The 27,896-nt window shown below is 34.6% G+C and overlaps 1 protein-coding gene across 1 annotated transcript in view; it reads right to left on the bottom strand.

Annotated features, from left to right (window-relative positions):
* LOC129265034 (ribosome quality control complex subunit NEMF-like) overlaps positions 1-22,065 on the bottom strand; it is a 36,881-nt gene extending 14,816 nt beyond the window's left edge. The window contains exons 1-15 of the mRNA XM_064101851.1: positions 21,866-22,065; positions 16,381-16,449; positions 15,893-16,121; positions 15,249-15,394; positions 12,552-12,619; positions 11,542-11,631; positions 9,004-9,074; positions 8,305-8,375; positions 5,102-5,177; positions 3,485-3,547; positions 3,046-3,123; positions 2,495-2,542; positions 1,662-1,822; positions 913-1,023; positions 591-654 (exon numbers count right to left, since the gene is read on the bottom strand). Coding sequence (XP_063957921.1) covers positions 591-654; positions 913-1,023; positions 1,662-1,822; positions 2,495-2,542; positions 3,046-3,123; positions 3,485-3,547; positions 5,102-5,177; positions 8,305-8,375; positions 9,004-9,074; positions 11,542-11,631; positions 12,552-12,619; positions 15,249-15,394; positions 15,893-16,121; positions 16,381-16,449; positions 21,866-21,924 — 1,404 coding nt within the window. The 5' untranslated portion in view covers positions 21,925-22,065. The remainder of the gene's footprint in view (positions 1-590; positions 655-912; positions 1,024-1,661; positions 1,823-2,494; positions 2,543-3,045; positions 3,124-3,484; positions 3,548-5,101; positions 5,178-8,304; positions 8,376-9,003; positions 9,075-11,541; positions 11,632-12,551; positions 12,620-15,248; positions 15,395-15,892; positions 16,122-16,380; positions 16,450-21,865) is intronic.
* Between the last annotated feature and the right edge of the window lie 5,831 nt (positions 22,066-27,896).

Genomic DNA, 27,896 nt, shown 5'->3' with positions numbered 1-27,896 from the left:
TCGCGGCTAAGGCCGAATTGCGATGTATTCACAAGGTAATAAAGACACATAAAATATTCAAACAATAACACAGATAATTACAAAATAAATAATACGGATAAAGTATGGTATTGAAACTACATGTGTTGTGGAATTCTAGAAAGGAAAGAGAGAGATGGGGAGAAGCAGATAGAGAGAGAGGGGGGTGGAAAGGGATAGAGAGAAAGAGAGGGGAGTGAAGGGAAGGGGTGGAGCAGAAAGTCAGAAGAAAAGAAGGTAAAAACATGAAGTTGTAAGGCTGCAAAATTTTACGTTAGAAAAAAACAAAGTTAGAAGAATTTAAAAGTAAAATATTATCCTTAACACATATTGGTATTGTGGTCCAGATTATCATTTACCGGTATATACTTCTTGTACATTAAGAACACATGTCATAAGGGAAAAAAGCAGTAGTATTTACAATTCAAAGAAAGAGAGGAAGAGAGATGGATAAAGAAAGAGGGAGAAATATGGATAGAGAAAGACAAACAAAAGGAAGAGAGGAGTTGCAAGGAAGGGAAAGGAGTGTCATTCAAGTTTAGTATATTTTCCATATTTGTAAATATCATTACCTTTGTTGATGATTCCATTGTCCTCTGTTCTTTCTTTTGAGATGTCTTCTTTTGAACAAAGTACCTGTACAGAAATTACAATATATTATTCAAAAAGACAGATGAAATACATGTATTTCATCTGGTTAGTAAAAGCTTGAAGAGCCAAAATTTAAGGGGTTTTCAAGTGATATCTTTCATGTCCAAGTCTCAATACGGGACAGAAATATTACTATCTTTGAACATTCATCAATGCCAACGCTGATTAAAGAACATCTTAAGTGAGAACTTTCAATTTCCCATTTTCAAAGTGGTTCCGTGAAAAAAGAACAGATCCACTTACTTTCTAGCATTAGCATAAGCTGAGAGGGCGATATCAATGTCTACTAGTAAAGGTTGAGGTCTATCATCTTCTTCCTCCTCTCCTTCATCATCATACTGCATGTAAGGATCCCTGTTAATAGCATGCACAAAATATACATTAATCTCATATTACATCATGGGTGAAATTGAATTTATATGGCATTGATGATCACCAAGTACCTGTTAGGAATTGCAACAAACAAAATGAACATGATTGCATTCTCTATTTTGCTATTCATACACATCTAATGAGTTTATTCATTCAATTTAATAGATCTAATCATTAAAAAATTCACAGGAGTGAATACCTCACAACATGTGAGGATTTCAAATCCAAAACACGTAGTGGCTTTATAGAGTTAATTCAATTTTCACTGGGAATTGGATCTCAGCTGCACAAGATCCGATTGATAGACACATTTTCAGACATTAAGACAAATTCAAAGAGTGCACCCAAAGGCATGGCCTACAGACTTGGATCAATTTGCATCCTGAAATATAGAGTAATTAGGTGTTCAGTGTTGGTGTCAATGTTGGAAGGACAAGTTAGATTTTCTTCCATAGCTTAATCAACTTTGAGTTTACATACATGGTCCAGATTAAATTGTTGATAGCTCAAAACCAAGTGAGATTTGTCTAAAGACCAGTCTTATATCTAATTTTGTGTGTAGCTCAACATCAAAATGTCATTATCAAACTTGAAATCCCCGACAGCCCTGACTTACTAACCTGAGAAGCATTTGGAAATGATTCGTGTCGAGTTTTAAGCCTTTGATAGCTGATGCTACAGGATCACCTTGTGTTTGAGCTTCCTTGATGATACTTTCAATCTCCTTCCAATCTATCTGGTTAGCTACTGCACTACGGACTACTCGAAGGGCCTGCTCAACCTGTGAATACAAAGGATGAACAAACAATCTGCTCCTCTACAACAGAGACCTAACCCTTACGTTCTTACAAGAAGCGATTAATCAATACTGTCAAATAAAGGGATTAGAAATATACCATTTGTGTTATTCATCAATAAATACTCATATTTGAACATTAAAACGTTGTTAAATTTTTAAAAAGACTAAATGTAAAATAGTGTCTCAGAAATGGAATTATGGAGCATTCAGTAAACAATTCCTGATCAAAGGCCAAGTCAATCTAAATGATAACTTGGTTTTAAGAAATAGAGAAAAATCAAACAAGTATAATTCTGAATCTTTCATCAAAATTGGATGTAAAATAAGAAAGTTATAACTTTTATTAAAGTTTTTATTTATCTTCAACAAAACACAAAATCAAGATGATATCCAAATGAAACAAATGGTAATGTCACACACTCTCTATATTTTTTTTAATTGTATGAAGTGGAGAAGATTTCAATTTATTACAATAAGCGAGCGTTTCATTGAATCATACTACACATTCAAAGTTTGTAAATGAACAATATCATATAGAAAGGATTATGTATGAAAGGTCTGCATCAAATTCTGTCTCTAAGGTAGCAGTATACCAACATGTGACTACAAACCATACATATTATCAAGGAAATTAATATCCACCATGATACTTACCAGAGGGAGATTGATTTCAATCAGTGCTCCTTTCTTTTCATTTAGTTCCTGTTAAAGACATGACAAATAATTCTTTCCAATTCACAAGGATTAAAACTTAGTTATTTACATCATTAGTTCCCGCTGTTAATTTATCTGAATTATTTTTCACGAAGGCCCATGTAAAGAAAAAGAAATACAATATTTCAGGGTGGAAAAACAACCCGGTGGTTTTATGTTTCCACAAACAAGCCACCATATCACAAAATTATTTCACATCACATCTTATCTACAATATACCTAATCAAGAATTTGTATGAACACTTTTATAATTTATTTTTACTTTATTTATAGTTTATTTGTATCAATAAGATTCACCCTCCCTTCTTATGCTCATTCCCAAACTTGATTTTTGATTTTTTTTCATCTACAGAATGTAGAAAACAGTAAGCGGTAACAGTAAGAGGTAAACAAGCTTATAAATTTCCTAAATAGATAAAACAGATAACATATAATGCTTGCAATTCTTCATGTGATTTAGAATGTCATATAAGTATACTGCAAATGTTTACCTGATTCTTTTGAAGTGAATTGATTCTCTTTTCATGATCTTTCTTCACATTGTCCAGCTTTTTTAATGCTTCTCTTTCCTTCAAAAAATAGGGAAAAATGGTTGAGAAATTTATCATCATCATCACCATCATCATCATCATCATCATCATCATCATCACCATCATCATCATCATTGTCATCATCATCATCATCATTACCACCACCACCATCATCATCACTATCATCATCACCATTATCATTATCATCATCACTATCATTATCATCATCATCATCATCATCCTCACAAACATTGTCATCAATAGAGAGAGTAAAAATACACAACCCCTTGTAAAATTTTGATAGACAATGAAAAAATGTCTTTATCATAAAAAAAAAATAATAAGTATGTGAATTTACCTTGTCAAACTATGTTTGAGAAAGTGTGAATGCTATATTTACCTGCTGGAGAACCTTCATATCTAACTTCTGACTTTCCATCATTGAAAAGAACATATCCACAGCCTGGAACGAAGGTTATCAGATCAATATCAGTTAAACTTGCTCAGTAATAAAATGCTGCTCCTTTTTTTAAATGAACACTAGTTGTTGTTTTTTCTTGATAAAAACACATAAGATGAACTGGATATATGGTAGCCAAAATAACCATGTTATCATGCAATTTATCCTTTGAATTATGTCTCCCACAGTATAAAAATTCTGTCAATAGACAATTATATCTTGGACTTTCAGAAGCTTATTGATGTGAAATGAGTTCTACTCTCAACGAGCTACAAACACAACAGCAGTGAGGGTCAATATCAATAATGAGAGAATAGCCAAGAGCTATTTTAATGGGCACATTACTGTTTTTGATCATACAAAGCAGTTATTTACACAAAATGGTGCAATGATTCCTGATCAAATTGGGGGAAAGTTACTCTACTATTAATACTGCTAGAGCTGTTTATGCCTTTTCACAGGACTAGTTTTGTTTCTTTGTTATTGTTGAAATACATGCCAGCCAATGAGGATTGGAAATTTGCCAACCTAACTAATAACTTCCTTTCCAATTTCCTACTATACTGGGACAAATATAAATCCAGACTGGTGATAATGGAACTCTGATTCATAAACCACACTCAAAACATACAAAGATCTCTTTCAAAGGGCGTGGGAGCTCTATTGTCAGAATAATTTAATAAAAAAATATATATTGTTCAATTGTATTAATTTTAATGCATGTAGAACACTTACATTTCTTTATCAATAGAGGAAAGGGGATGATAGGTCTGGAAACAAAATATCTTGATATAAATGTTACAAATATACACAGAGCTTTTCTTCTAAGAAAGAGTGATTGGGGTTATTGACAGAATTCCATATAAAGATTAGAGTAGTATATATTTTTAGGGCTGGGACTAAAACCTGGGTACCCGGGTCCACCGGGAAGCCTCGGGTACCCGGGTAGTAAAATCAATATCCGATACCCGAAAATTGCTTACCAGTATAACGTACATGTATATGATTTGTATTGCATAGTGTAAGACATGATTGTAATTCATCACAAAAGAACAAGTCTCATTTTGAATCTCACCAATTACCCTTGAAATATCTATAAATCAACAAGTTTCTCAAGTTGTGACTGAGATCGTTCAATCGTCGCCATGTTTCTTTTGCAGCTTGAGCATATGAAGCGCCAGCCAATCACGTTTGTGTTACCGTTTTTCAGTTCATCATTAACCAAAAATGGTAACGCGGTCATGATTGGCTGGCGCATTCGATGCTCCGAAACCCTGAAATCAATTGACTTTGTGCACGTAGCGATAGATTCACAAACACGATGCAATACGACGCTGTATTTTCATTCATAAATTGGCTTGTGGCAGTGGCTGGATGACGTTACCTATGCCACTGTGTTATGGGGGTTGTTCCACCAGTCTTTTTCATGCAACATGATTTTCGGGCACCCGCCCGAAAATTACCGCGGGTACCCAAAGACAAAAATACCCGAAAGTCCCGGGCCTATATATTTTCTTTTCTTTCTTTAATATGACTATCCATAACTCATTGTCTTACCTGATCAAATGTATCAAATTCTAGGTATGGTTGTGATTCATGTTGTTTAAACAGGAATGGATGAAACTCAGTGTACCTGAAATAATAAAAAAATCATATTTCAACTTGAATTTGCTCCTGGGACTACTACTCTTGTCTAAATCTATCAAAACACATGGGTTGAGGGTCAGGGTTCTGATAGGGTTTTTGGTCCATACAAATGTGAGTTTTAATACTAGGTTTGAGGTTAGCTTTAAAGTATGGTTTCATGTGTATATTATCAATAGAGGTATTCTACCAGAATGCTCTTTCTGAGGAGAGCTTAACCACAGATCAGGATCATATGGACCTGGAACTGAACTCCAGTGTCACAATTGTGGTCAACATGGACAAAAGATCAAGGCCTGTCCTTTCTTCTTGGCCATGAAGAGAGAGCCTTACTTTTTGCAAACGAAACCAAAGATAATGTACAATATTTGTAAAGGCCTACTTCGGTGAATGGAATATGTATCGAAAAATTCCTGGAGACAACTCATTGCAAAAGTGACTGTATTGTCAGAAACGTTAAGAAATGGCATAATACTAATGTAACAGACTCTTTTTCAAGTAATAATCATGTTTGTGAAAATGCCGATGGCAGCGATGAAATCTACTAAATTCCAGACAATGATCCTCAACAATCGTCACAATTAAATGTTAAAGGGGAATCCAACCCAAATAAAAACTTCTTTTTATAAGAAAAAGAAAATCAGACAAGTTGATAGGTGAAAGTTTGAACAATATTGGACAATCAACAAGAAAGTTATGAATTTTTAAAAGTTGTAAATATTGGTAATCACTATACCCATGGAGACTTCAAATTGGCCGCATACGGGATGTCATAGTGATGTAAGGCAAGGACTACTCTTCCATGTACTCCAATACATTATTATGGCTAAAATGTCATTTTTTCCAAAGGTTTTATTTCAAGTTATATTTTTCTTTCATGAGGACATTAACTACCTGGGGGCCGTTTCATAAAGCTGTTCGTAAGTTAAGAGCGACTTTAAGAACGACTGGTGATCCCTTCTTACGCGCTAAACCGTCGCCAATGAATATACCATTTACCACAAGAAAGGATCACCAGTCGTTCTTAAAGTCGCTCTTAACTTACAACAGCTTTATGAAACACCCACCCAGATTATATTTAGATTACTACCCGAGGGGAATGGGTACTTAGGAGAAAACCACAAATCCCTGATAATAAAGTACATGGCCTATGGAAAGTTGTCCTTGCCCCTTGTCATAATTTACTTACCCAGTTGCCAATTTGAAATCTACATACTATTAGTGATCTCAATTTATAGCAGCTATAACTTTCTTATTGCTTGTCTGATTTCTTTCAAACTTTCACCATTCTGTTTAAATTATTTTTCTCCTTCCCAACACAACATTTTATAGCCAAGGCTGGATTCCCCTTTAATAATCGTGATGAAATTATTTGTAGTTCTAAAAAAAAAATTTGTGAGAACCTCAATTGGCTCACAAGATGATCCTATTATTAAAGATGACCTATTATCAGAAAATAATAATCATGAAGATTAATTCTTCACCAACCAGTAAGACACGGTGATGAAGATGTGCATAAATCAGCATACTATTTTTAAATAACAATATGAAAATCAAGAATAAAAGTGGTCTTAGAATAGCACATCATAACATAAGGTCACTTCTCCCGAATCTTGATGAAGTGGAAGTTACTGTGCAGGAGCCTGGATTCGACGTGTTGGCACTAAATGAAACTCATCATTTGTGGGAAAAATATTTGATGGCAGAATACTATTGAGGACTATGTTGTCTACAAGAAAGATCATAATATTCGCGGAGTATTGATTTAAGTAAATGAGAAAAGATTGAGCCATAAATTGAGGTAAGACTTGATAATGGATGAAGTCATGTCGTTGACACTGAAGTAATGCAACCTAAATCATCACCAATAATAGGTATTGCCTGGTCCAGACTGCCTAATTCTAATATTGTTTTATTTGATACTGTTGAAGTGATCTTAATGAAAGCAGATTACGAAAACAAAGATACATGTATAATTTTCTCTACATGATTTCAACTGTTATTACCTTGCAAGAGACTATGATAATTGTTACACTAATAAATAAAAATTAATGTGTGACTACTTTCCTTTAGTACAGATCATTGAAAAGAAGAATCACTCCTGATACATCAACAATGATCAACTTAATTTTTACAAAAAATTATACAACATTGCTGTAAGTAATGTTATGCATATTGGTACTAGTGACCATTCATTTGTTTATTTCATCTGGGGAAAGACCAAATATTCGCTATCAAAACAGTCCACGTTTACAGAACCTACAGAAGTTACAAGAATTTTAATGAAAATGATTTCTATGCATTAGACTGGAATGTCCACTATTTTTTCCAGAATATGTCTTAAATTACTCACAATTTGTTTTTCTACCTTTCTAACTAAATGTTTCTTTTATTTGAGTCTGTACAAAAATACCCTGTTTACTTTGAAGTTACATAACAAATCAATTTCTCAAATATTTAATTTAATTCCATTTTTTTATCACTTTGAATACTTTCAATCATACCGATAACCATGTAGTTTATATGGCTCGGTCAACTATTCCCCTTTTATTCTCACTTCCTTATCCATTTTATATCTTGAATTTACATACATGTGCATAAATTTATTCTATTTCTATATAATTTGTTTGTTCATTGTGTTATTGGTAACTCTATTTCATTTATCTCTGTATATCATGTATATTTTCATTGTCATATGTAAGAGTTTTTTTTGTTCGTTTGCATGGCCCCTTTGTAAAACAGCCTAGCACCTGAATAGGGCTTTTACCATGAATAAATAAATGAAGCGAATCAAATCAAAATAAAGATCAGCTGATGCCAAAATCCAAGTTTAGTGTTAATGTACAAATGACTTGCTGTGGCTTGCATGCTGTTAGATATACATATATCACAGTTAATTTCATGTTCTCGAGTGGACATGCCTAACATAGCGATATATCAGAAAATTTGTATAAAAATTCTTAGGGATTGAGATTTGTCTGAAAATGAGTGATCATCATCAACTCAAAAGTTGCACAACGATGACCAACATATTAAACTATTATACTTTGAAAACCACAAAGAAATCATTTTCTTTCAGATATAATGTCAGTATCATTGATAAATCAAATACTTACGTCAATAGTTCTGAATCTTCACCATCTTGTGATGCTGTGGGTTTCTTTTCTCTCTTTTGAATAATGTAGCCCTGGGTAGATATATATAAAATTACAATGCTTTATGTTCTATAAAGAATTAACTCAATAGAAGATGACAGAGAGAATGGTCATGTACAGTGATTCCTTAAATATGAGCATGTAAACATCGCCAACCAACCAACCAACCAAACTGGCTGATAAAGATTTACAGAGACATAGATGACAACAATACTGGCAACCTAACAGATTTTGAAGACCAAGTGAGTTCATGGTTTTTGGCAAAACTTGTAACATTGGCATACCTGTATAACCTGCTACAACATAACTCCATGAACAAAACAAAAAGATTCTGCGCATGTTTTGTTTAACCCTGACAATTTCATATTCATCATACATCTTGAATTGCAGAGAAAAGTATACAAAGTAGAAAGAATCAATAAAACTGGGGTCCACACATATGTTTCCACTGACCTGCTTAATATTTCAACTAATTTCATTCATATTTAAAAGGCAGACAAGATCAGCTGGTATGTAAAGCTGATCAATCACCTATTCTACCAATGGGACATCAATGCGCATGGCATGAAACACGCGCAAACCAGGATGCAAACAACTGTAGATGTAAAACGTCCTTAATAAATCACAGAAAAGGGAACAAAATATGAAAAGATATCTTGCCTTGCATTCCGAGCCTGACTTCTCCAGATACTGCTCTCCTTCTGACAAGGAGGCCATAACTCGAGACATGTCTGCATGTATATGATAATAAACAAACATCTTTCTAAAAATCAGCATTTTTACAGACTACTTAACTAAGGGGGTGTTGCAAGAAACAATATGCAATCAATTGCAAATATACCACTGCAATTATAAACTTGATAGATCAATATTAGCTCGCACTCTTTGTTTCAAGGAGCAGATTAGCAATCAATCACAAATTTGCAAATAATTGCAAGACACATGACTGATTTAAGCACCAAGAAAATTGACTTGCAATTGATCACAAGTTCTTGCAACACCCCATAAGGGTTACAATAGATGACAAGTGCTGAAACTATCTCTTAAATCCTACATTAACTATGATCTGTAAGGAGTCAGTATCATTACTCTGAAGTTAATTTAAATGGATGTATCAAATACAGACAAATACTTCATAACATTCTGCTTCTTATTCATCTTGTTTTATTTAAGGACATGTCATTTTCACCAAAGTTTGCACACAGTTACTTTAGCACCTGAATATTTCAAATATGCAAAAAAATAACATGGGTTCATGTGCTTGATTTTTTGCTATTGAGCTTTTAATCTAATCGTATTGGAAGTTCTCGAGAATTGCACATTCAAAAGAATTTGGCATTTTTCGACCCCACAAGATCAGTACGTTGGGGTTAAAAAGTTGAAATTTCTATATAAAATCTTACTTAAATGCTGCACTTTATTCAAAATCCATGTCATTTTCACCAAAATTTGCAAGTCTGTATATGAAGATTTACTTAAGCGGTGTAAACATTAACTAGCACATCAATGATTTGAAGCTCATCCGCCATCTTGCAACAAAATTTAACACAATTTTTAATTTCAGCCCAGTTGACACTGTAGAGAATTTATTGGCTAAATAATTTGAGGAAGCAAAAATGAAATTGATGCAGAAATGACAGGGAAGAAGCATTTTTTTTGTGATTTATGAATAAATTTTGTATTAATTAGCATAAATAATTTTCTAGTCAAAATTTCTAAATTCTGTGTAGAACCTTGGTGAACCTCATGTAGATCTCACATGGAACAAGAAAAAAACAAAATCAGTCAACAAATAAATAAGCATTTTTTGTGAGATTCGAAAAACATGCATAAATTAGCATATTTAATGAGTTTTGAAATTCTGCGTATAAATTTTGTATCCCCACCCAGAGCTTTCATATTCAAAGCAAACAAAATTGAAATTGATCAACAAATGAAGGAGAAAAAGCATATTTTGTGATTTATGAATCAATTTCACATAAATTAGCATAAATAACTTTCTAGTCAAAATTTCAAAATTCTTTGTGGAAGTTTGGTGACCCTCATGCAGCTCTACCAGATGGATGAAAAAAAAATCAAAATTGTATAACAAATAAAGAAGTTGCATATTTTTGTGATTATGAATAAATTTTGCATAAATTAGCATAATTTTCTAGTCAATATTTAAAAATCTGTGTACAAGTTTGGTGAACCTCATGCAGCTATACCAGATGGAAGAAAAAAATATCAAAATCGGTCAACAAATAAAGAAGAGGCATTTTCTGTGATTTATGAATAAATTTCGCATAAATTACCATAACTTTCTAATCAAAATTTCAAAATTCTGTGTAGAAGTTTAGTGAACCTCATGAAGCTCTACCAGATGAAAGCAAAAAAAATCATTATAGGTCAACAAATAGAGGAGCATTTTTGGTGTATTTTGAAAAATGCGCATAAATTAGCACATTCAATGAGTTTCAAAATTCTGTGTACAAATTTTGAATCCCCCACCTAGTGCTGTCATATAAAGCAAACAGAATTGAAATTGGACTTGAAATGACAAATATGAAGCATTTTGAAATTGTGGACGGACAATAGACGATGGATGAGGCCATGCCACCGCATAAGCTCATCTGGCCCTTCAAAAATTAGGGGTTCATATGCTCGATTTCAAACTATCAGCAGTTTGTTGGACTCAGCAAGTGTGCTATTCAAAACACCCAAAAATGTGCCAAATGCTTTGTATCTAATGTGAGGAAAAATTCCAAACCACTCTACCATTTATTCAAAATCGAGGTCATATTCGCTATACTTTGCAGCACTTCAAAGTAAAATATTCAGAAATTGTAATGGTATTTAAAAAACATTTGTTCATGAACTATTTTCTACAAATTAGCTTTATAAAATAACACACGTGATATATAGCTGATTAATCACCTGTTCATCTATTTTGACGTCAATGCGCATACAGTAGTGTAAAATATGCATAGATATGATGTGCACAAAACAAATATAACTGTGGAACGTCCTTTATTTGCTATCTTTATTCTTTTCTCAATCCATTTCGTTCACCATCTTTTGTCTTTTGAATTTTAGGCACATTATCTTCTCTTCAATAATAAATATTTCATATGGACAGAAATGAATACACATTTTTAGGTATTTATGTTGTATATTTTGATGTAAATAAAGAAATCACAAGAATTGTTATACACCGACCTTGCTGGATGTCAAATCCATTATTTCCTCTAGCATTTGAAGGGAATCCTTGATTCTGAAGGCAGTGTTCAATCAAGGCAGGTCCAAAGACTGTATGAATAAAAACAAATGAAATCAATGATCATACATTATCAACATTTTCATATTATATTCTGAGTCCTGTTTCATAAAACTTATCATTCATAAGTGCTACAATTCTATGACAAAGCTCTTTTCGACCAATCCAGGGACATGATTTCAGAAACTGCTAAGTATTTAACTGCTAACTATGACCCATTTTCTGAAGTCAGGTTTCATTCAAACTCTGGTCTAAAGTTGTGGTGTAACTATGGAAAGCCAATTGTGAAATAAAATGTCAAACAGTAGAGATTCAATGTATCAGCTCATTCGACTCTTGGGTTATTCATAATTGCCTAGGAAGGTTAAATAAGACAGTTGCATTCAACATTATAGAATCAGGAAAGAGCACAGCAATTTTTTTTATTTTTTTTACATTTATGATTACCCATAATTTTACAACAGAGTTAAACCATGGTCTAAGTTAAACCAGACTTTTGAATACGGGCCATACAGCATAACGCAAGCCAGACTGTACCAGAATGGAAGTAAATAGCAATAACTTCTAACTTGCCATTGATGATAAGTCTCATGATACAGGGCTCTGAAGAGTGCATTGACACTGTTCACAAAGTTCTTACACTGAATGACACAAGTATATGAAGAATACCATCCATAAGATTGGAAGGTTAAGCCATAATCACAGTTTGAAATTGAGTACTCCAAGTCAACATTATCTGGGGATACTGTGTTTAAGCTCACGATCTAAACACTATGAAATATGTATTGCCTTCTATTGTTCTATGGTTGGTATTACACAAGAAAAATCAACTTTTTTCAAGACCTATCTCAGACAAGTATATATAGGCGAGGCTGATCTCTACCCAAATAAAAATCATAGATCAACTGATCAAATAATTGTTGATCAAGTTGATCAATTATTCTTAACTTACTAAAATGAGGATTGAGTAGTTTCCTGATGTTATCCCCTGGTTTTCCTGCAGCTAAGATCTCTTGAATCCTGGAATCAAAGACATGGAGGGGATATACAGAGAAAGTACAGAAAGGGAAGAATGAATTACAAGATTTTAGAATGAAGAAAGGGTATTTCACTGAGCCGTTTAAAAAAAATTATCCCATAAATTTACGAACTTGAATAAGGAAAACCTATACCAATTGCTAATCCATTGATATGACTCAATCATAACCTTGAATGGTTTCCAATCTATCCATTTATGCAAGGGCCTCTTTCCTGCAAATTACCAATGTTACTTGCCCCTTTTATCTGATAAAAAATGTTTTTTCTTGCTCTCTGTTAATTCATAAAACTATAACCCTTCTGGTAGATCATCCTAAAACCAAGAATTCCAAAGGATATCAATTGAAAAAATAAGTAAGCCTGAGTCATATCGATTATTTTGAAAACCGGTGTTCGACAGCTTTAATTCGATCGAACATCGATGCATCGAAATTTGAAGGCGGGGAAAATCTAGTCATTTTTTTTGCTCCGGCCGGCCGTCGATGCATGCGCTATGCATGCACTACATGCACTGACGGTCTGCGCTGGCTGCGCTGGCCGCGCCGGGTGAGCGTTGCAAAAGCAGATGACAGAGCAAAGTTCGTTTGTATTTTCCATGATCACAAAACACAAAAAAGGCCGGGGGCAATGCAGAATTCTTCCCAAAATATCTTCAACAATGATATTTGCAGATGATAACATATAAGTTTAAAATGAAACAATATTAAAGACATGAATCACGCAGAGTCGATCCGAATGATTTTCGGTCAACTAGCATTCGCAGTCCAGCCTCGCACAGACCAGCCCCGTCCGCAGCCCCGTTCACTCACTCTCCCGAAACGACAGGCATGCTTGCCAGCGCCATCTAACAAGTGCAAACAGCGGGGAGAGCGCTGTAACTTGCCTGAGATTGTGTAGTTGGCGGGGTAGTTGGATCCAAAATTAGCTCCAAATAAATTGATGGAAATAAATACGTAATTTTCTCTGGATGGTCATTTGAATTGGTATTCAATGCTGATATATAACGATTGTGAGGAAAGATTGGAAATATGAGTTCTGACGATGTTCGAGACTTAATCCTAATAATGATAATCCATTTATTTTAGACACAAGAGCTTGTGATCGAAATAAATACGAATGTCTCGGATCGAGCTCTAACTTCATATAAATTATTATTGGATGTAAAATAATTACGATTTAATAAGATTTTATGGCCATACTAAAAATATTGACGATGTCAGCAAAGTATGTTATGTTCATATGGAAGAATTAATAGTATTATACTGGCATTATTTTTATTTTTTATTCCATCTCTGGACGTCTCCGAGCTCCGAGAAAAGAAGCACAATGCGCATGCGCGTTCGATGACGTCTGACATATTTTCCATTCATGAAATCAGAGCCCAAAGTTGGGCACAAACAAGCTTCAAATTGATGGGAAAAAATATCAAATGTAATTTTTCTCTGTTGTGTCATGTAAAATATTATTATATGGTGATATTACGATCATCAAAAGAGTTTCTACATGTTGACAATGTTCGATAATCAATCCTGACGTGTAATTATTTTTTTAGACAAGTGCGATTCCACTCACTCAAGTCGATCGTCACGTGATGTCCGCCATTGAAAATTGAAACGAAATACAAACGTTTCACATCAAGCTCTAAATTCATATTAATGATTATCATATGCAAATTATTGTTAAATATTACGATTAAATCATGTTCTATGGTCATGATATTAATATTGTTCATGAAAGCAAGATTTACTTTTATACGTTGATCGCATCCATTTTCCGGCCATTTTCTGATTTGATTAAAGCACAGTACTGCGCATGCACGATCAATGGCGACTTCCATTCATAAATTCATCGTGCATAAATTATCTCGGCACGAGCAGACGAGCCGTGCAGACGAGTAAGACTCGAACTATGATCGAAATAAACTTCAAATTAATGGTGAATAGGCATCATAATTACACAATCCGTTTCATTTTGGGGGCAATATAAATGAAGTAAGTAGTAGTCGAGACGGATATTATTGTTTATTTTGATGTTTGATTGTGTGAACCAAATGAATCGGCCGGCCAACGTATTTTTTTTTTTTTTCGATGCACCGATTTTGCAAAATCTGCATCGGCGTTCGATGACATCGATCGAACACCGATTTTAAAATCGATTCGACTCAGGCTTAAAAATAAGGATTCTTGACCAAGAGACAGACATCTCTGCACTTTATAGCTGATTTATTCTAAATATCTCATTCTCTACACTAACTATATTAACATTCGCATGCACAAATTTTGAGAAAGAGTTTAAATTTATGCTTGTTGCTTTGTTTTTAGCATTAAAGAGTCCACTGTAAATTGACATAAAGTCAGAACATAGCATCCAGCTCACTGTTATAGAAGAGCATTGGACTATTTCTCAATATAGGCCAAGCACTGATTAAGTGAGATAAATGCAGGAAATCTGCTTAAGCATGGTTTTGGTCCATTGATACAAAACCATCTTTGTGAATAGGGGCAAATAATCTAAGCATGTTACCAATTGACCACCATTTCTACACATTGGAGCACCCATGTAATACAATCAAAGTATCTAAAAATCTTGTTAATGTATGGGAATATCTTACCTCTCTAATGGAGGAATAGGATCTGGCTGTCTAGCTGTGTCTACAGGATATCTTTCTCTGACTGCAAACCTAACATCATCACTATCCTTTCGGGTCCTTAGAAGGGTCAAGATTGTATACTCATGATCTGTCAATGCAACATTTCCCTGTGTGCATAGAAATGAAATACCTTTAGCCCCTCATCCAGTATAAATGTTTATCTAGTCATTTTGAATTCACAAAGGATCGATGGATGAATATTCAAATATTAAAAAATAATAGATGTTGACACTATAACACTTTTCTATTAGAAATATATATTTCCCACTAAATCTGTTGTACCAAGCTTTTCCATTATCAAGAATACTACATAATACAGTACTGTAAATTGAATAAAACTTCAAACAAAGATGTACATGACCTCACATAATTTGAAAATTTGACCCTATCATCCTCATGGACACACATGTGGTATTACCCAAGGATCATATGTACCAAGTATGAACTTGATGCAGAAATAAAGAAATGAGAGTAAGTTGAACAAAAATTATAACATTTTTGCAAAAGACTAACAGGCAAAATTAATCACTAAGTCTCTGCCGAACTTTGTTCAGGCAAGACAAAAAGCATACCAGGGTTGACTTGCCCCTTAATTTTAAGCTTACCCTGTCATAAAGTTCAACAATAACATGATAAGCAGCTTCATCAGATCCAAACTGCAAGTCAACAACCCTGTCAACACCTAGCTGCTTGATCTCTACTAAACGTCTAGATTTCAAGTGCTTTCTCAACTTCATGGAAAAGTTTGATGGCATCTGGCTCTTGGGCCAATCAAACGAAGTGGTGTGCATCCGAGTTCCAGACTCAAATAGAAGGACCACTTTCTGGTCCGTCCTGGAAAAGAAATTGACAAAATAACAAACTAGTGAAGACAAGTTTGAGATGAGAACTTTGGGATTTATCCGCAAACATTTGCCAGCAGTACATACGGCTTGTTGTACATCCTGCTATATAGCCAATAGCATAGATTCATCACAATTTGGAAATCCCTTCTCTGATTTATTATAATTTCTACCAGAGGATACACTGATCAGAAATGCAAGCTGGGCATTATATTAACTTATTTGTAAATTTAACTCATTTATACACTTACCCTCCAAGTCGAATCAGGTATGTCTTGTTATTTACATCATAGACATTAAGAACACGAAGTCCAAGCAATCTGCATGATAAAATAGAAAAGGGAAAAAATTTAAATCTTCTTAAACCTCGGGGAGGGAGGGGAAGGGGGCATCACCTTTGTGCTGTTAGTGTCGTCAGCAGGGCAGTGTCCCACACATGTGAATGGAGAGAAGGTTAACTAAGTAAGAAACAAGGCATAAGCGATTTTGTGTCTCGCCCACTTATGAAAATAACCAGAAATATCGTGATTTGCTAGGGCACGCAACAGGATTGTATCGAAACTTCATTGTGAAATGACTGGGATGGAATAACACTTGTCATAAGAGTCTTGCACATAAACTTTAATGTTGACCTCAAAATGAACTTTGACCATACCATGTGACCTCCCAACACAATAACATGCAGATCCCCTACATACATCTACCATCCAAGTTTGTTTAAAAAGTGATTTATGGTTGCACAGTTATGTGTCATAAGAGAGTCTGGAAGGAAAACTTTAACGTTGACCTGAAAATGACCATTGACCTTACTATATGACCTGCGACTGCAGCATAACATGCAGGTCTCCTAACTACATCGACACTCCTAGTTTGGGTGAAAAGTGACTTGCACTTGCGGATTTAGGTGTCATAAGAGAGTCTTGCATGTAAACTTTTATCGTTGACCTGAAAATGACCTTTGACCTTACCATGTGACCTCCAACTGCAGCATTACATGCAGGTCCCCCGAGTCCATCTACCACCTGAGTTTGGTTGAAAAGTGACTTACGGTTGCGGAGTTAGGTGTCCAGTCCTTCACGTTTATAATTTTGTGGAGCTCAATAAATCGCTCTCCTTATTTTTTCAAGTTCAATTGAGCTTTTCAGAATCGCTCTCCTTGAGGAGCTCAAATCAATTTAATTCAATACATATGCTTAATTGTAGATTTTTCTTAAAATTGTAAATGCAATAGCTGTGTAGCTATCATGTAATCTGTGGTGAAACTAGGCCTGAGCCATTACGTTTACAAAATATAGCACCCCTGCTTTAAATGATTACTAAAATTTCACATTATACATAATACATCTTTAAATCCATGAAATGGCCATCTACTTTCCATAATTCCTTGAAATTATTTTGATTTAGTTGAAAACTATCAGGAAAATGAAGAATATTCATCTCTTTCTTGACTCTGATTGATGATGTTACAACCGACTGCAGCATAACATGCAGGTCCCCCAAGTCCATCTACCATCCAAGTTTGGTTGAATAGTGACTTACGGTTGCAGAGTTGTGTCATAAGGTTTGTTACGGACGGATGACATTTGGATCTCTAAGTCTCGTCTACACCTCTGGTGGGCGAGACAAAAAAGGAAGAAGAGTATATCTACCCATATGATGTGTGTGTGTGATTGCGATTTTAGAAACAGATATCAATCAGATATGACTAGGAGGCCTATGTATGATGATCTCAATAATATGTGGTGGATATGTCCCTCTGAGAAGACCCACAATTTTACACTCAATTTTCTGTTCCAATGCATAGCAATTTTCTCTTCCTGAGCAAAATATGAAACATTGTTCTATAGCATAATTTTTATCTTTTCTTGTTGTTGCTCTGGCCACTTCACTCTGTTCCAAAGAGCATTTCCTTTTTATGTGGTGAAATTGGCTCACACACTTTAAAGCCCATAGAAGCTGAGCAGTATAAAAAAAAGTTCACCTTTTTCTGCTTCCAGCAAGTCAGAGCAGCAGTGAATGCTTCTTGCCCACTCATAAATGTGCATACATACCACTGCGCAAGCAAACACCAGTAAAGAGACCAGTTTTCAATCCATTTTCACAAACAATTGTAGTTTCAAAGGTAGCAATGCAACACTGGCCTCAAAACTAGATCTTGCTGTCCAACATCACAAAAATTCCCTACTGAGGCATTTCTACTTGCCTTTATTTCAGAACTAAATCATACATGTAGTTTTTAAGACACTTAATGGAAAACAATATGGTAGTATAACTTACAATTTTCTTTGTTTCAATGTTTGTGAGTCGATCAAAGGCCATTAAAAAATAAAACAAACAGGCCAGCGAAAAAATACACGGGAGCGCATAGCGATTTCGCTCTTGTAAATTTTGAAATCGCACTTGCAAACCCAATAGAGAGAGCGATCGGGGAAAATAAAATCGCTCCCGTGATCTTGTGTACAGTAACTAGCTCGGCCATACTTCTGCTGTCTTCCCTTCGTGCGTGGGTTATAACGTGCACGTAATGTACCATTCACATCAAATTCACATTCACAAAGCTCAGCGCAGTGAGCGCACTAGTACGGTACTTACGGTAGATGAAAAAATGGCAGCCGTGTGTTGCTGCCCTCTACGTTCAATGAGGTGTGCTTTTATCAATGCTTTCCGATTAGAATTTTCGATATCCTGGCGAATCAATGCGAGCGACCTAGAATTTCACTTTCCTATATTTTATATGAATTATGAAAGGTATTCTTGGAGGATCTATTTTCTCTCTAGTGAATACAAAAATTATTCCCAAGTTACTAATGGAAAATAAATTGCAACTGTATGGAAATTAGTAATTTTGGTCACAAAAGTGATATTTTAAAGGGGAATCCAGCCTTGGCTATAAATGGTTGTGTTGGGAAGGAGAAAAATAAATTAAACAGAATGGCGAAAGTTTGAAAGAAATCGGACAAGCAATAAGAAAGTTATGGCTGCTTTAAAATTGAGATCACTAATAGTATGTAGATTTCAAATTGGCAACTGGGTAAGTAAATTATGACAAGGGGCAAGGACAACTTTCCCATAGGCCATGTACTTAATTATCAGGGATTTGTGGTTTTCTCCTAAGTACCCATTCCCCTGGGGCAGTAATCTTAACATAATCCAGGTAGTATATTGTTTTATGTCCTCATGAAAGAAAAATATAATTTGAAATAAAACTTTTGAGAAAAATGACATTTTAGCCATAATATGTATTGGAGTACATGGAAGAGTAGTCCTTGCCTTACATCACTATGACATCCCATATGCGGCCAATCTGAAGTCTCCATGGGTATAGTGATTACCAATATTTACAACTTTTAAAAATTCATAACTTTCTTGTTGTTTGTCCAATATTGTTCAAACTTTCACCTATCAACTTGTCTCATTTTTCTTTTTCACATAAAAACAAGTTTTTATTTGGGTTAGATTCCCCTTTAATGATTTTTTAAAGTGTGTGCTCTGTACAGCATTTGCATGCCATAGTCCTACCTGTAGATTCCCCACAGGCAGGATGGTTGCAGTGAACAAGTGTGTACGCCCTTTATTGGTGGAAAGTAATATGGCAAAAAAAAATTCATTTTTCAATCTCTATTTTTAATTAAGAAAAAATAACTTAAAGAATCAAATTTACATAAGAGCCAAGTTATATGATGAATAGCTGTATTGGAAACTGACAGTGTAAAAAAATCAAGCATTTGTCCCATAGAAAAAGAAAAAATAAGCCAAAATTGCCACCCTTATTTAAATTATTTTGCCACACATGTATGGAGATGTAACTGACAACAAGGTTATATCATAACCTTGTTCATTGAATGAGTGAATACAAGTGTGCTATTCTCTATCACCTCGTACCAAAATCGACCTAGAATTTCACTTTCCTATATTTTATATGAATTATGAAAGGTATTCTTGGAGGATCTATTTTCTCACCGATACCGTACAGGTAAGTGAATTTCGATTACTTCTTGCTTTTCGGTCAAAATCTTGCGGATTAGCGTCGATATGGCATCGTGTTCGTTGGAGTTTGTAGAGTCTATCGCAACGTGTACAAAGTCAATTGATTTCCGGGTTTCGGAGCGTCACGTGAATATGCATGAAATTGCAGAGTCTCGATAATTTTTGATCGATACTGGAGCGATCCGATCACGAACCAAGACCATTTCCCGTGTAGACAAGGTGACCGGATATCGTTATCGCTATCGATACTTTCGCACGCAGTCCGAAGGAATTATTTTGGCGACCACGTAGTCATGACGTGATCTGCGCAATTGGCCAATCAGCGATCTCCGATTCGCTGAGCCGAGATGGTCTATCCGTTGTACAGTCTATAGATGAAGGTGGGCTGCAGTGGTATACCGTATGCACGTAGTAAGTGCGTAAATATAACCTTTTACTGCCCTGCGATGATTTGGAACTTGTAATTTCGTGATGGAGAGTAAGTATAGGGTGTCTGAAGCCACACTGAAAAGTGTCAGCATAAGAGAGGCTGATTTAGGGGAAAATGTGGCACATTTTTTTCGGGAAGTTCAGGCTACTAGAAAAATGTGATCTGAATTGATTATTAACTTGTGTTTGGCATGTATGGAAAGAGAAAATTCAGGGGCTTCTTTTGACAGTAAGGACAAGTTTATATGATCATTTTAAATAAGGATTTAGAGATAAATTGCAAACCCTTATTTTTGTGTGTGTTGAGATTGCCATTTCCCCATGCGTTTTCTATGAGAAAATGAAATTTCTGTTTTGCACAATTTTTGTCACTTTGTCACAATTTTTCATTGTGATCTGGTTTCCAAATCTTTATAAAAATCATACCATCAGAAAGAGCATAAAAAATCCTATTGGACTCTTTATGGACAAGTTTTTGGCATTAATAATAAATTTATAACAGCTCTCGGAAGCTAAAAATTTGGATTTGTGTGTGTCCATTTCTTAACTACACAGTCTATGGCAGAGAAATGCTGAAAATTGACCTAATTTCATTCTTCTTTTTTGCAGCCAATAATCGGATTTTTTTCAAAAATGTTACATTTCTGTCAGTCTGAAGGTCATTTCTCTTCAAATTCACAAAGAAAATGTGATGTTTTCTTGAAATAAGAAAAATAATATTTTTCTCCAGACACCCTAGTAAGTAATGATTTTTTTTTTTAATAATGAAATTTTCATGCGGGCAGTTTTAGAGCATGCGGGCGGTGGACGCAAATCTAAAGCTTTCATTCTCTTGGCCTAAATATTTTTTTACAGAACAAAATCTGCAGATTTTCCCTTGTTGTAAATTCGATTCTGGAATATCTCTGTCAAAGAGTGTCAATATTTAATTATATCAGACAATGAGTTGATTGAAGCACCATAATTTTCTTATTCCAAAAGCTTTCCAATGATATCAAATTTGTTGGGATTCAAAAGTTCAAGATTTCAAAAAGTCACCGAACTCCCTAATTGGAAGAAGGCAAGCAAGTGCAAAACGAAGACGGTCGCCGCCAGGTGCGCCGCAGCGGCCCGGCTTGGGCCTGGGTGGTACGGTATTCTCGTTCGGACCGTAGAGTCCCGCTAGCCGCTACGGTACCGTACCGGTACCGGTACGTGTAGCGCCACATTCACACACCACACGAAGTCACGACACGCACAGCACAAACTTTAAATTATTACAAAATGCACACGTTTTCAAAATTATATTTTTACAAATACCAAGAGTTTAAGGACACTTACTTAGATCCAAGTTCGTAAAGTATTGCCCGAAGGTCAATAGTTGTAAATCTGGACTTCATTTTTGAAATATTCTGAATGAAGTATCTGTTCCCAATTGCAAAGATACAGCGTTTCTAAAATGTCAAATGAAAAAAGAATTATTCGACTTTGCCATCGTGCCATGGCGCTGGCGCTGGCAGAATGGCGCCTTGCTGATGACTGACACATAAAAGTCCCAGGCCACGGCACCAAAGCTCTTGAGCAAGGCGTTTAATCAACTTTACTCTTTTATCTTACACTATGATTTTATGATTAAGTAAATGGAAATACTGCATGACCCTATAAGTTTGATAAAATATCAAATAAATGCACATGTATATATTCCAGCAACTCCTGGAAAAAATTAGATTGATCGGTTGAGTCATGCATGAGTAATCAAAGATTTAATTAAAAATGACAATTTTTTAAAAGTCACAAGAGTCGTTTTTCAGATTGTGTAGTTGGGCTAACAAGTGTTTTTTGGTGAAATTTATGGTGCTAATGCTGTTTTATTAACCATCATTTAGCCACTCCACACAAATTTTGATAACGTATGTTCATGGTTGAGTGAGTAAAATTTTTTGTGACGTATCATCATAGGGGTTTATGGTAGTATCCTCTATAACTAAAAAAATATGTTAAAATAGGAAAATGGTAGTGGCTTAAATCCCTCCCCCAACTTACAAAGTTACAAATTGATGCAGAGGTTCGAGTCCCGGTCACGTCTATCGGTCCCAGACGTAAATAATCATATCTGATCATTGATTCACGTCTGACAAAAGTCAAATACACGCACGCGTACAAAATGTCTATGGGAGAGGAAATCAAAATTTTAACAAAAGTAAAATGAGGGTTTGTTTCATGGACGGTTTTTGTTACTTCTGCCACTAATTGAACAGTTTTTCCATAAACTTATTACAGCACATGGTTTCAGAGGGAAACTATATATCCAGAAGGCGCCAACACCAAAATAATCATTCGATACGGCACATAGTGGGGCCAAGGCCTTGAACTTTGTTCTTATTTACATAATTTTCTAATATTGCGTGCTCACTGAAGCATTAGACATCGGGATTTTCATAAAAATCAAATCAAATGAAGTATGCAAGGAGGTTTGTGACAGATAGCAATTTTTTTCCAATAACGTAAAAAAAGAGCTAATCACATTCCACATGTTCATTCAAGCGTGAATGTTTAATCAAACGCCTTCGAATCAGTGTAGCATGTTAATTGGTCATAAACATAACGAAAAAAGTTGATAAGATAATTTCAGTTCCCAAAATGAAACAATACTTGCCTATGTATTTGAAAATCTTATTTTTGTTTTCATTAAATGTTTATTGAACCGTGAAAGGATGAACATTGTTGAAGATACTCTTCCTCAAAATGAATGTCATCACATTTGATCATTTTCATCGACAGAAATATGTTTTAAAAAAAATCAATTTATAGCAAATTTTAACTTATGTTTATTCAATCTTGAATTTTTTTTAAATAGTTGAATCGTATTTTAGAAAATAGCTTTTAAAAGTCTTCTGACGATATGTCATGATGAGAATATGGAATTCGTTCAAACAAAATGGAATGATATGATATTTGGCTTGTGATTTTTTAAAAGTGACAATTTTGCCTTCAGGCGGTGCTCATTGAAGCATGACAAGTAATACGTCCGTAACATTCACTCAGTGCACGCATGTGTAGCTTATAAAATTACATAAACATTACCTACACACATATACAAATATATACATATATATCAACTTTAACAAAGATTGCATTGTGTTATTGAAATGCCAATTTCTTTACTTTCTCGCCATATACGTTTATTCGTAATTCCTATATTTATTGTGCATGGTTTCACGAAGTCAAATTTGTTGGCCGCATAGACATGTTCAGAGGCGTTGATCGTGAGAGGGCAGGGGTCTCCTCCATGACAACAATTGCCAATTGAACCTACTCCAATTTAATTTTGATGAATTGGTCAATTTACTATATGCAATGCGAATGTACGCTTCAAAAAGCATTGGAAAGCACTATAAATCCATTAAACCCAGCATACTCATTAAACAGCATACAGCTTCTTTTTACATTTTTTTTTCACTCTGCCCCCCCCCCCCCCATCCGAAACAGGGATCGACATCCCTGAATGTGTTGGTAGATAAAAAATAATGATCAAATATACAAAAGAAGGATTACATGTTCAGATAATATACACTGTTTTTCAACACGGTCTTGTTGACATAAAAATCAACGTACAGAAAATGCATAAAATACCTTGATTAAAGAAAAAAGAGTGAGTAAACCAAAAGGCATGAAAATACTTGTGCATGGGTGATAAATTCGGATTGAAAATACAATCTGGCATAGAAATATAGGATGGATAGCCGAAAGAACATTAAGAGAAAGTGATTTTCTTATAAATTATTTTTAAATTATCAACAGAATTTGAATTTTGTAGATCCGAAGGTAAATAATTGTTCCATATACAGGGCTGTCGCTAAAAAGGGGGAGGGGTGCGACAAACCCCCCCCCCCCCTCCCAACTTATTTGGATATCTAAATCAGCGCTGCCGTCGGGAAAAATGGGGGAGGGAAAGAAGAGGAAGAGAAAAAAAAAGAAAGGAAAAGAAAGAAAGAAAGGGACAACGAGGAAGAGGAAAACAAAAGGAAGGAGAAAACTCAAAGAGAGAAGAAATGGGGTAGACATGCAAGGTTTTGATTAGGTAAACCTGTGTGTCGGTGTAATCAAAGATGCGGAGTCTGAGATGTTAATTGGAAAAAATATAAATTGTCTGTTACGCAAGCGCAGGGCAGATGGACTGACGCTTGTCGGGAAAATGACAAACTGTCGGGTCACGCAGGGCTGTTCTAGCTGCGCCATGTACCTTGTTCTATACTTGGTCTTTGAGTTCCATTATCTTTGTCGGTAAAATAATGTCAAATTGCATACTATTATCGTATTTTTTAAATTTTCTTTTTGCAATGCTGTCGTGGAGAGCTCTCTGTAGGCTATATACCGACAATCATTTTTTTTTGCCTCCAATTAGAGGATTTATTTACACCATCGCAACATAACACATTATAAAAATGAATATACATGAGATGACATGACATTTTGAAAAATTATATCGATACAAAATAGTTATGCAATCATCCAATAATCTTACATGAGTTATAACATATTGAAGACATAAAGTGATAACAAAAGATTTACTGAGTTTCATACGTATTCGGTAATTTCTCTGGGTAAAAAAACATATCTTTTTCTGTACCGAGCTTTCATTTCTACTCTATACTTTCTATTTCTCTTAAGAATATAAATTTCAGACTACCTCTCTTTTCTTTTCCGGATATGTTTCTTGAAACAATGACTTTGTGAATGCACCAAAGTGCAATGGTCAGAAGTAAAACCAAATTTTCGTCTACTTCATGTTTAAACATAATTTTATAATTGATTTCTAAATCTTTATGAAATAATCTTTTAGTCAGTTCTTTCAAATATTCAAAAAAATGATTTATTGAAATCACAAGAAATGAAAGCGTGGTGGATATCTTCGAAGTTTAAAATTAAATTCGCGTAACTTGCACTCTTGAACTTGATTTAGATTACGTTTAAAAGTAACTTCCCAATCAAAATGAGTTCCTTTCTTATTTTCCCAGTAAATACAACACGTATTGGTGTGCATGTAATCGGGACAAAGCAGTTTAGATAAGATTTTGCTACTACATTCACTGATACATTTATCTTTATCTCCAATAATCAAAAGTGGTATTTGTAAATGTGGAGCTAATTGTTTTGGCTGAGTATAGGGAGTCGAAGTGTTCCAGATTTTGGGTATCGATTTCCTTAATTTAGAGTAATCATACATTACATTACATTTTTCTTTTCTAGTTTTAAGCCTTAAAGCAATGTTTTCTGTGGAGAGAAAATTTCCATCACAAATTACATCCTTTATAGGTTAGACCACTTTCATACCATCCTCTAAAAAATAGAGTGTTTTTGTTGTATGTAATATTTTCGTTATACCAAAGAATTTGTTTCAGCTTGTTACTTTCCGTTGCATATATTTCCTTTTTAGTTTAGGGGAGTGCTTGACCTGATTCTCACCCAGGCTTGTAAAATTTGTCCGTAAAATAGCGGTACACGCGATTTGACAACTTTCTTACCGACAATCATTAGAAATTACGATTTAAGGTATGTTATAATATTTTCAAACATCACTTGAAAGCAAAGCTTCTTCTTCGATATAATAAAACAAACTGAAATTGCTATTTATTGGCATGCTCTATTGCATTTTTGTCCACAGAGCTTATTATCCAGATGTTTCTTAAATTCTGTTGGATGGCAGCTGCTTACTTTATTTATTTTGTTTTTTTATTTCTTCGTTTCTTTCTTTCTTTGTTTTTTGTCACGTTTCTGTGTTGTGTTGTTTTTGTGGGTGTAATTTAATTGATAAAATGTTGTCACGTGTATTATTACTAAGTAGTAATATCAAAAGTAATGTATAAAAAAGGGAACCTTATCTACAAGCATTCTGCTTCTAAGGTTTCCTCCACTTTTCCGTTTTTTATGTACTTAAACATGAATTAATATGTAGTGATTAAGAATGCTTGCTATCTATACTTATAGTCTACGTGTGTAATGGTTGCTCAGCTTAGTTATGTCAGTTAAGTTATCAAAGTTTTGTAACATAACGGATTTGTGGAAATAAAACCTAAATGAAAAAATGAAATGAAAGGTCTAAATCTAAAAAAAATTCAGCTCGCGCTTCGCATCATATATTTAGTAAAATTTTGCTGAAAATGTTGCTTAAATTTCCCTAAGAATATCAAAAATTTCGCGCTCGCATTAACATACACAGATTGTTATATTTGATATGCAAATCTGAGTTTGTTCTTTGTATGAAAAAGTGTGAAAATCTTAAGTTTTCAAGTCAAAACATCAAAAGTTCTCAGCTCGCGCTTCTGTACCGACAGTGATAAGAATGTCTCGGTTTAAAGTCTAAATCTCAACAACAAAAAATCACATCATATATTTCGTGAAAATGTTGCCTAAATTTCACTCAGGAATATCAACAATTTCCGCTCGCACTTCGCGCTCACATTGAGATACACAGATTGTTGAATTTCATATGCATATATCTGAGTTTGTTATTTTTATTTAAAAAAAAGTAAGAAAATGTTAAGCTTTCAAGTCAAAACATCAAAAGTTCTCAGCTCGCACTTCTGTACCGACAGTGATAAGAATGTCCCGGTTTAAAGTCTAAATCTCAATAAAAAATCGCATCATAATTAGTAAAATTGTTGCCTAAACTTCCGCTCGCATTGAGATACACAGATTGTTAAATTGCATATCTGAGTAATTTGTTCTTTATATAAAAAAGCTTGTGAAAATATCAAGTTTTTAAGTCAAAACATCAAAAGTTCTCAGCTCGCGCTTCTGTACCGACAGTGAAAAGAACGTCCCTGTTTAAAGTCTAAATCTCAACGAAATTTTCAGCTCGCGCTTCGCGCTCGCATCATATATTTAGTGAGATCAATATTCTCTGCACAATTTTCCTTCATTTTGATGTTAGACAGTGCTTAAACTTTCCCTTTCGGATCAGTACTCAGTACTATACCAAAAATTTTAGCTCGCGCTTTGTAATCGCATTATGTTTATTAAGATACAGAACTTGTTCAATTACATATGCGGAATCTAATAAGTTTGTTCTTTGTACAAAAACGTTTTCAAGTCAAAGTATCGAGTGTTGTCAGCTCGTCCTTCTGTACCGACATTGAACCATTTTCCTTCATTCATGTTTGACAGTGCTTAAAATGTTCCCTTTCGGGTCAGTAAATCAAAATTACAGCTCATGCTTCGCGCTCGCATCATGTTTATTGAGATACACAGCTAAACTGAGTTTGCTTCAATGTAAAAACATGTAAAAATGTTAAGTTTTCAAGTAAAAATATCCCAAAATTTTCAACTGCGCTGGCATTATATGAGTTTGTTTAATTACAGATGCAGAAAC

The sequence above is a fragment of the Lytechinus pictus genome, chromosome 7 (genome assembly GCF_037042905.1).
Source record: "Lytechinus pictus isolate F3 Inbred chromosome 7, Lp3.0, whole genome shotgun sequence".
Taxonomy (NCBI): domain Eukaryota; kingdom Metazoa; phylum Echinodermata; class Echinoidea; order Temnopleuroida; family Toxopneustidae; genus Lytechinus; species Lytechinus pictus.
The sequence above is the reverse complement of the archived record's forward strand: the minus strand, read 5'-3'. Positions and strand labels throughout refer to the sequence as shown.